The following is a 10,225-nucleotide window of genomic DNA, read 5'->3' as shown; positions in this document are numbered from 1 at the left end:
GGTTTTTGTGCTGGATTGGGTGGGAAAAAAATTTTCCACCTGGCAACACTGGTCACCGCTACCAGTACCCCCCCCCCCCCCCCCCCCCCGAGTCGCCGCCGCCACCCCTCCACCCGGCCCAGGCCCTCTGATCGCAATTATTTCCACTTACATTACCACAGCATGCAGATCAGCTGAGCTCCGGTCGGCCTTCCTTCCCTGCCTGTGTCCCGCCCTCGCCGACGGTACGTCACATGAGGGCGGGACACAAGCAGAGAAGGAAGGCCAGGCCAACGGGAGCTCAGCTGATCTGCATGCTGCAGCGATGTAAGTTGAATTAATAGCGAACAGAGGGCCCGGGCCGGGTGGAGGGGTGGCGGCGAATCCGGGGGAGGGGTACCGGTAGCGGCGACCTCGGGGGGGGGGGCCCTTGGAAAACCCCCATTCCAATAGTAGCCCGTTTTAACGGGCTCAACGGCTAGTATCAATAGAAGACGAGAGTGTTACAGTACTGGGGATTAGGGGGTTCGATTATTGTATGTATATCGGAGCTCCAGTGCTTTACGCGTGGTCAAGGGCGACATCTACTGGTTGCTCCTGGCACTGACGGCGTTCCCCGGCTGGCGTGGTCCCGTGCTCAGAGGGAGGGGTTACGGGAGGAAGCGATGTTATTATCACAGCCCCATAGTTTGTCTATTCATTTCCCCATTTGTGTGTTGTGTTGCTGTTCACAGTTCTGGTTCTGATCATGCACCGGAAGAAAGTGGTGCTGGGGCACCTCTTCGCAGGTTCGGCCCTGATGGGGAGCGGTTCAGTTTTGGCCGCTGAATGTCGGTCTCCAGTCTCCCGGGATAGTCCTGAGGATGTCGTAGTAGTGCACGGCCTGCGCACTGCCATCTGTAAGGCACGGAGGGGAGGCTTCAAGGTATAATCTGAGCCCTTATACCCTACCGATCCCCTACTCTCTTGCCTCTTTCTTTGCGATTATAAGGGAGAGGGAGCGCGAATTTCCTTTTGTGCGTTCTAACATATCTGTCAGCCGTCTCATTGGGGGTGTCACACATGGAAGTAGTTGCCTTGGAATAGGTCAGAAAGGTATTGGTTGGCAGATAGTGGTGTAGAACGAGTAGAAATGAATCGATTTTTCCACTCTTTCCAAAAGTACAAAGATTAGGGGAGACTCAATGAAGTTAGGTGGAAATACTTTTAAAACAGAAGGAATTTTTTTTCTCACTTAACTACTAGTTAAGCACTGGAACTCGTTGCAAGGATGTGGTAACAAGGGTTAGCCTACCAGGGTTTTAAAAAGGTTTGGGCAAGCTCCTGAAGGAAAAGTTCATAGTAGTCTGCTATTGAGGCAGACGTGGAGAAACTACTGTTTCATTGCCTGGGGTACAAAATATGTACTTGTATATAATGTGCAAGCCACTTTGATTGTAACCACAGAACGTGGTATATCAAATCCCTCCCCCTTTTCCTTTCCCATATAGTAACTAGGGACTATAGCTTCCTGGCACTGCAGTGAATATCCAGGTCTAAATTGGCCAGCGGTGGTTACTGTTTAAAGAAATACTGACTGCTGCTGACTGAATATTGACCTTAAGTTGTACTGAGAGTACTTTGCTTTTAATTGAATTCCATCTTCTTGTTTAATACCCTTTAGTGTCCTCAGCTGACCACCTTGTGTAAAGTGGCATCATCTGTGACCTCCTTGACTGGGAATAAATGGATATAGTGAACTGGTTGAAGATAAGCTAAGCAATCATGTTCCCGCAGTTGATAAGCTTTCTTAAAATATTCATACAGCTATACCCTCCTATTCTCATTCAGTAAATTTTTAATCAAACGGAGACCCTTTGTTGTCTAGGCCTGAAAAATGTTCCTAAACGATCCTGCAGGAAATTTCTCAGAAGAGGCAGCCAGGCTGTTACTGCCCAATTAGTTAGTTTTTTTTACTGGCATTTTCATACTCTTTGCAGTGGTGTAGCCGGGGGGGGGGGGGGGGGGGGTGTGCCAGGGGAGCGGCCGCTCCCCCAAACGGAGTTCTGCCAGCTCTGGCGCCTATTTTTTTCTCAATGTGTTACATTGAAAATGTGCACCAGCACTGGCGGAAGTCCGCTCTTGCGCTGCTCTTGCTCCCCCCGCGCCATCAACCTGGCTCCACTTCTGACTCTTTGAACTGGTTTTCACCAGACTACTTTAACTACCTGCAGCAGCCCTGCTGGCTGGGGCATATAAAACATAAGTGGGCTGCAATGGTGTTAAAATCTCATATGGAGTAGATAGAAAACGTGGAACACTCCCCAGCTTGTCCATCACGTATCGTAGCTGACAAGCCTTGCCATACAAGTCAAGGTCCAGCAAAGCCAGTCTTCCTGTAAATCGAGAGCAGATATCACATGAAGTGGCAGTCCAGCCCTTCCGCCCCTTCCATAAGAAGGCCTTTAAAATTCTGTTCAATTTGATCCTCTCTTTTGCTTTTAAAAGAATTGGGGCCAGTTTGTAAAGCAGGCTTGTCTAACCCTTTTTTTTTTATCGGGGGCCACATTTTATATTTTGTAACATTCTGAGGGCTAAGACACGCATCTGCGTGCACACTTACATTCTCTCTTTTGTATGCCCCCGCCTTCATCCTGTCATCTTCTATCTCATGTACCCCCCCCTCCACAACCTTCACCCAATTTCTCATGTCCCCTCAACCGTCACTCAGTCTCTCCCTTAATGTACTTTCTGCAGCTTTCACTCGATTTCTCTCTCATACCCTCCCCCCAGCCATTACCCAGTCTTTCTCTCCTATGTACTCTCCCTCCCCCCACAGCCTTCACCCAATTTCTCATGTCCCCTCAACTATCACTCAGTCTCTCTCTCCCTTAATGTACTTTCCACAGCTTTCACTCGATTTCTCTCGTACCCTCCCCCACAGCCATTACCCAGTCTTTCTCTCCTATGTACTCTCCCTCCCCCCACAGCCTTCACCCAATTTCTCATGTCCCCTCAACTATCACTCAGTCTCTCTCTCCCTTAATGTACTTTCCACAGCTTTCACTCGATTTCTCTCGTACCCTCCCCCACAGCCATTACCCAGTCTTTCTCTCCTATGTACTCTCCCTCCCCCCACAGCCTTCACCCAATTTCTCATGTCCCCTCAACTATCACTCAGTCTCGCTCTCCCTTAATGTACTTTCCACAGCTTTCACTCGATTTCTCTCGTACCCTCCCCCACAGCCATTACCCAGTCTTTCTCTCCTATGTACTCTCCCTCCCCCCACAGCCTTCACCCAATTTCTCATGTCCCCTCAACTATCACTCAGTCTCTCTCTCCCTTAATGTACTTTCCACAGCTTTCACTCGATTTCTCTCGTACCCTCCCCCACAGCCATTACCCAGTCTTTCTCTCCTATGTACTCTCCCTCCCCCCACAGCCTTCACCCAATTTCTCATGTCCCCTCAACTATCACTCAGTCTCTCTCTCCCTTAATGTACTTTCCACAGCTTTCACTCGATTTCTCTCGTACCCTCCCCCACAGCCATTACCCAGTCTTTCTCTCCTATGTACTCTCCCTCCCCCCACAGCCTTCACCCAATTTCTCATGTCCCCTCAACTATCACTCAGTCTCTCTCTCCCTTAATGTACTTTCCACAGCTTTCACTAGATTTCTCTCTCATACCCTCCCCCACAGCCATTACCCAGTCTTTCTCTCCTATGTACTCTCCCTCCCCCCACAGCCTTCACCCAATTTCTCATGTCCCCTCAACTATCACTCAGTCTCTCTCTCCCTTAATGTACTTTCCACAGCTTTCACTCGATTTCTCTCGTACCCTCCCCCACAGCCATTACCTAGTCTTTCTCTCCTATGTACTCTCCCTCCCCCCACAGCCTTCACCCAATTTCTCATGTCCCCTCAACTATCACTCAGTCTCTCTCTCCCTTAATGTACTTTCCACAGCTTTCACTCGATTTCTCTCGTACCCTCCCCCACAGCCATTACCCAGTCTTTCTCTCCTATGTACTCTCCCTCCCCCCACAGCCTTCACCCAATTTCTCATGTCCCCTCAACTATCACTCAGTCTCGCTCTCCCTTAATGTACTTTCCACAGCTTTCACTAGATTTCTCTCTCATACCCTCCCCCCAGCCATTACCCAGTCTTTCTCTCCTATGTACTCTCCCTCCCCCCACAGCCTTCACCCAATTTCTCATGTCCCCTCAACTATCACTCAGTCTCTCTCTCCCTTAATGTACTTTCCACAGCTTTCACTCGATTTCTCTCGTACCCTCCCCCACAGCCATTACCTAGTCTTTCTCTCCTATGTACTCTCCCTCCCCCCCCCCCCCCACAGCCTTCACCCAATTTCTCATGTCCCCTCAACTATCACTCAGTCTCTCTCTCCCTTAATGTACTTTCCACAGCTTTCACTCGATTTCTCTCGTACCCTCCCCCACAGCCATTACCCAGTCTTTCTCTCCTATGTACTCTCCCTCCCCCACAGCCTTCACCCAATTTCTCATGTCCCTCAACTATCACTCAGTCTCTCTCTCCCTTAATGTACTTTCCACAGCTTTCACTCGATTTCTCTCGTACCCTCCCCCACAGCCATTACCTAGTCTTTCTCTCCTATGTACTCTCCCTCCCCCCACAGCCTTCACCCAATTTCTCATGTCCCCTCAACTATCACTCAGTCTCTCTCTCCCTTAATGTACTTTCCACAGCTTTCACTCGATTTCTCTCGTACCCTCCCCCACAGCCATTACCCAGTCTTTCTCTCCTATGTACTCTCCCTCCCCCCACAGCCTTCACCCAATTTCTCATGTCCCCTCAACTATCACTCAGTCTCGCTCTCCCTTAATGTACTTTCCACAGCTTTCACTCGATTTCTCTCGTACCCTCCCCCACAGCCATTACCCAGTCTTTCTCTCCTATGTACTCTCCCTCCCCCCACAGCCTTCACCCAATTTCTCATGTCCCCTCAACTATCACTCAGTCTCTCTCTCCCTTAATGTACTTTCCACAGCTTTCACTCGATTTCTCTCGTACCCTCCCCCACAGCCATTACCCAGTCTTTCTCTCCTATGTACTCTCCCTCCCCCCACAGCCTTCACCCAATTTCTCATGTCCCCTCAACTATCACTCAGTCTCGCTCTCCCTTAATGTACTTTCCACAGCTTTCACTAGATTTCTCTCTCGTACCCTCCCCCACAGCCATTACCCAGTCTTTCTCTCCTATGTACTCTCCCTCCCCCCACAGCCTTCACCCAATTTCTCATGTCCCCTCAACTATCACTCAGTCTCTCTCTCCCTTAATGTACTTTCCACAGCTTTCACTCGATTTCTCTCGTACCCTCCCCCACAGCCATTACCCAGTCTTTCTCTCCTATGTACTCTCCCTCCCCCCACAGCCTTCACCCAATTTCTCATGTCCCCTCAACTATCACTCAGTCTCTCTCTCCCTTAATGTACTTTCCACAGCTTTCACTCGATTTCTCTCGTACCCTCCCCCACAGCCATTACCTAGTCTTTCTCTCCTATGTACTCTCCCTCCCCCCACAGCCTTCACCCAATTTCTCATGTCCCCTCAACTATCACTCAGTCTCTCTCTCCCTTAATGTACTTTCCACAGCTTTCACTCGATTTCTCTCGTACCCTCCCCCACAGCCATTACCCAGTCTCTTTCTCTCCCATGTACCTCCCCTCCCCAGCCTTCACCTAGTTAGTAGTTTTTCCATTCACTTGGCCTCGGCAAAAGAAGAAACGGCGGGATTTCTGCTTCTCCACTGCAACTTGGTTCCCTGCAAGCTTGAGCTGTATGGTGCCAGAAGTTCAGGTGGGTCTTGCGGTTTCAAGCCTCATGAGGCTTGAAACTGCGAGACCAACCTGAACATCCCACACTGTGCAGCTCTAGCTTTCAGAGAGCCAAGTTGTACTGGGGAAGATTCTGAGAATTGCCAAGCTTCTGTGGGCCAGAAAGAATCACTTGGCGGGCCGAGTTCTGGCCCTCGTGCCATAGATTGGACAAGCCTGTTGTAAAGGATATAACCTTTTGGTAGAACCACTATGTAAAGAATGATCCTGCCCATCATCAAGAAAGGCAGTGCACTCCAGTTATGCAGCAGGGCCTGAGTATGCTCAAGCAGAGGAATCCCATTAGCTTGATATAATTGCTCTGGGTGGTCAGGATGTCGAATGTTCTCTTCCCACTGAAAAGGGAAATTCACACCACATTGCACACATGTAATATTAGTGGGTCTAGCTATGGTTTTATGCTCGATAATGTTTTAACTCCCATAATAATTCAGGCAATGATCTTGGTAAATTAGTTAGAAACAAAAAGATGCCATCTGTGAAGGGTAAATGGTTCCGAAATCCCTAAACAATTCCCATAATCAATGGATTATAAAAAGGAGTCCAAAAATATTGCAAACAGAGGTGAGAATGGGCAGCCCTGTCTGGTACCCTGTTGAATAAAATGTAGAGGACTGAACCCCATTGCCTGTGGATCATGATATAAGGCCTGTAAAGCTTCAACACAGAAACTCCGAAAGCCATATTATTCAAGTACTTGAAAAAGAAAAGACCATCGCAGAAGGTTGAAGGCCTTTTCTGCATCATAACTCAACATCAGCGCTTCTCAGCCCCCCAGAGTAAGAGATGAAATTTAATTGGGACAACTGATGCACATAGGGAAAAATATTCCTAAACAGAGGTACAAAATGCCTGGCTCTGAGTTAGTAGGAGTCATGAAAAAGATCTTGGAGTCCTTGTAGATATTATGTTGAAATTTTCAGCCCAGGGTGTTGCAGCTACTAAAATAAAAAATGACTGCAATGTTAAGGTTATCCTAAACGGCATGGAAAACTAACCTGAGCTTATCGTTGTGTCTGTATAGAGATGCACGGTGTGCACTTCTGATTGCCCCATCTCAGAAAGGATATAAGGAAACTAGAAATGTTTCAGAGGAGGGCAATAGATAATAAAGAGGATGTAACACATGAAGAGAAGATAAATAGGTTAGTGCACTTCAGTTTGGAGAAAGGATGACTGAGAGGGGGTATGCGAGAAGTTTATAGAATCACTAGTAAAAAAAGCCCCGTTTCTGATGCAAATGAAACGGGGGCTAGCAAGGTTTTCTTCTGTGTGCATGTGGGAGTGTGTGTGTCTCTGCCCTCTCTCCCTTCCCCTGTGCTGTCTGTCCCCTCCCCCCTCGGAGTCGAGTCCTTCAGTGTTAAGTTTCTTGCTGTGCTGTGTTTGTGTTACAGAGAGAGCGAGGGCGGGGCAGACACTCATGGGGAAACCGGATATCTCTCCTCCTTCACACTTCCGGCTGGAGGCTTCATTTAGAACGTTGGTGGTGCCTTTTATATATAGAGATGAGGGTGATAGAATAGTTATAGGGAATGGTTGCGAAACATTTCAGTTAGCACTAAAACAAGAGGACAGTTCAGGAAACCAACAGCCAGCAGATTGAAACAAATCATAAATGTATTCTTTTCCATAGCTTAATTGTGCTGTTTGTGATCTGTGGTGAGAATATGTGGTCAAGATGATTGGGGCTCAGAAGAGGTTTGGACTAGTTTCTGGAGGAAAAGTCCATAAAATTATTAGCCAGCTTATCCCTGGAAAAAAGCTTTTTTAAAAACTTTCGGTGTATGCCATGTCTTTGTGACCCACACTGGTTACTATCGCTGTTTGGTCTGACTCGACTTTTTTACTTCGTATTTGCATACCTTTTATTCTTGTTGGGTTCCTTGATTCTCTTTGTGTTTTTAGGTAAGTTGTCTCTTTGCTTAGTAAGTGAGCTGTGTGCTGAGTGTTCTGTTTTTTTTTTTTTTTTTTTCGTTTTTCAGGACACCACTCCTGATGAGCTTCTTTCGCCTGTGATGGTGGCAGTGCTTCGAGATGTCAGCCTGAGTCCAGACAAGCTGGGAGATATCTGTGTGGGTGAGTGTGAGGGGTCTAGAATCAGGGGTTGGAGTCCTGACTCTGCCAGTGAGTGTGTGATTGTCTCCATAGGGCCGGTCAAACCCAGTTAGCGGGGTAAGCGCCGCAGGGGGGCACCTGCCTTCAAGGGCGCCGCTATACCACCTCATTTCCTCAAGGGCAGGACTGCAGAACAAACTCACAAAGGGAGGGAAGGCTAGAGACGGGGCAAGGCTTTCAAATGATGCGGCTGCTGGAACGGAGGTAAATTAAAGATTTAAAGCACCAAGGGCGGCAGGGGATGGGGCGAAGGAGAATTGCTGGGCAGGGTGGAAGAAGAGAGAAAGGAGATGCTGGGGGGGGGGGGGGGGGGGCGCGGGTGCCGGAGGGGGTGCGTGCGGGCGCCAACTCATAGTCTGCTGGGGGGCGCCAGAGACCCTAGGACCAGCCCTGTGTCTCCGGCAGGTTTCCCCTCCCCTCCCCTTCCCATCCCAGCTGTGTGACTTATATTACTGTGGGAAAGTTCAGGCATTGGTTACTTACATAAGCAACATGCACACAGAAATCCTGTTTGGGGTGAACAACAGATCATAAATCCAAGTTGTTAAACCAGTATTTAAATTCACAGTATGCATGATTTCTGGTTTTTTACATTCCTGCCTTTTAGCACATCAGTGTTCAAAGTAGCAGAAAGCTGGACTGATTTAAGGTGTGATCTGAGAGAACATGAAAAGACTTGATCCCACTTTTCCTCCTTTTTTTTTGCAAGTGTAAAAACCAGTGGCATGTGTCAAAACTGCTCCAGCGAGCCATGTGGCCTATATGTATGCCCATGGTCCAAGAACTTGTGGAGATAAAGAGGTGTCCTGTGAATGGAGTGGAGAGTGTTAAAGGAATGATCTAGGGCGACTCTTCTATACCCCACAAATGTTATTTTCCAGGACTTGTGAAGTGTATACATTTTTATTTTCTTTGATTGTGAATATCGGGGAAAAATTGCTTTGGACTGTATCGGTATCGGCAGGGAGGGTCAACCATTCCCTGTACATCTAAAGTGGGGCTAGAAAAAAAAATGAAATTATTCTCTATGGATTAACTTTCAGCACTTCAGAGTCCATTTGCAAGGGTTCACTGCTTGATCACAGTGCTGCGATTTTAGAGAGGTTACAGTGCACCAAGTCAGATTTATTGTTTACGGTGATCCTCGCACTATTGCTTACTCGCCTTCCAAGTAGGGCACAGCCAGGAGAATATAACTGGTGACTCAGCATAGCTAGCAGCATACTGGGCAGAGGTGATTCAATTTGCTGAAATTTAGCCTGAAAATGAAGGGAAACAGTGTGAATTAGGAGTGATTTATTTTAATGATATTGTAAAAATAGCTTTGTTAATTGTATTAGTGAGTTTTTTTGAGAATTTATGTCTGAAAATTGAGAATTGAAGGGGACACTTAACTGTCTTCCAACAGACCCCCCCCCCCCACTCCTACTACTACTACTACTATTTAGCATTTCTATAGCGCTACAAAGCATACGCAGCGCTGCACAAACATAGAAGAAAGACAGTCCCTGCTTGAAGAGCTTACAATCTAATAGACAAAAAATAAATAAAGTAAGCAAATCAAATCAATTAATGTGAACGGAAAGGAAGAGAGGAGGGTAGGTGGAGGCGAGTGGTTACAAATGGTTACGAGTCAAAAGCAATGTTAGAGGTGGGCTTTCAGTCTAGATTTAAAGGTGGCCAAGGATGGGGCAAGACGTAGGGGCTCAGGAAGTTTATTCCAGGCGTAGGGTGCAGCGAGACAAAAGGCGCGAAGTCTGGAGTTGGCAGTAGTGGAGAAGGGAACAGATAAGAAGGATTTATCCATGGAGCGGAGTGCACGGGAAGGGGTGTAGGGAAGGACGAGTGTGGAGCGATACTGGGGAGCAGCAGAGTGAGTACATTTATAGGCTAGTAGAAGAAGTTTGAACAGGATGCGAAAACGGATAGGGAGCTAGTGAAGGGTCTTGAGGAGAGGGGTAGTATGAGTAAAGCGACCCTGGCGGAAGATGAGACGGACAGCAGATATGGAAGCTTTGACCAAAATTTCCTCTCTCTCTAAAAGGTATGTGAAGATTAGCGCTTTTGTTTTGTTTTTTCTTTCTCTGTAGGTAATGTTTTGCAGCCTGGAGCTGGGGCATTTGTTGCTAGAATTGCTCAATTTCTAAGGTAAATAGCATTTTTTAAGTCTTGATTTTTTTATAAATCTTCTGTTTATCTTCCTCTGTATTGTGCTGGATATAAGCAGGCTTCATGCTGGATGGTGATTGGTTTTGGTGGTTGCATTCATGGC

General features: G+C 47.5%; 1 protein-coding gene across 2 annotated transcripts in view; it reads left to right on the top strand.

Moving 5' to 3' along the window:
- Nucleotides 1-273: 273 nt before the first annotated feature.
- ACAA1 (acetyl-CoA acyltransferase 1) overlaps nt 274-10,225 on the top strand; it is a 55,159-nt gene continuing 45,207 nt past the window's right edge. Inside the window, exons 1-4 of one of the 2 annotated variants that reach the window (XM_030197944.1) lie at nt 274-306; nt 714-904; nt 7,821-7,914; nt 10,044-10,101. In XM_030197944.1, the coding sequence (XP_030053804.1) occupies nt 294-306; nt 714-904; nt 7,821-7,914; nt 10,044-10,101 (356 nt within the window). In that variant the 5' untranslated portion in view covers nt 274-293. The remainder of the gene's footprint in view (nt 307-713; nt 905-7,820; nt 7,915-10,043; nt 10,102-10,225) is intronic. The other variant, XM_030197951.1, reaches the window with a different exon arrangement.

The sequence above is a fragment of the Microcaecilia unicolor genome, chromosome 1, assembly GCF_901765095.1.
Source record: "Microcaecilia unicolor chromosome 1, aMicUni1.1, whole genome shotgun sequence".
NCBI lineage: Eukaryota > Metazoa > Chordata > Amphibia > Gymnophiona > Siphonopidae > Microcaecilia > Microcaecilia unicolor.
The sequence above is the reverse complement of the archived record's forward strand: the minus strand, read 5'-3'. Positions and strand labels throughout refer to the sequence as shown.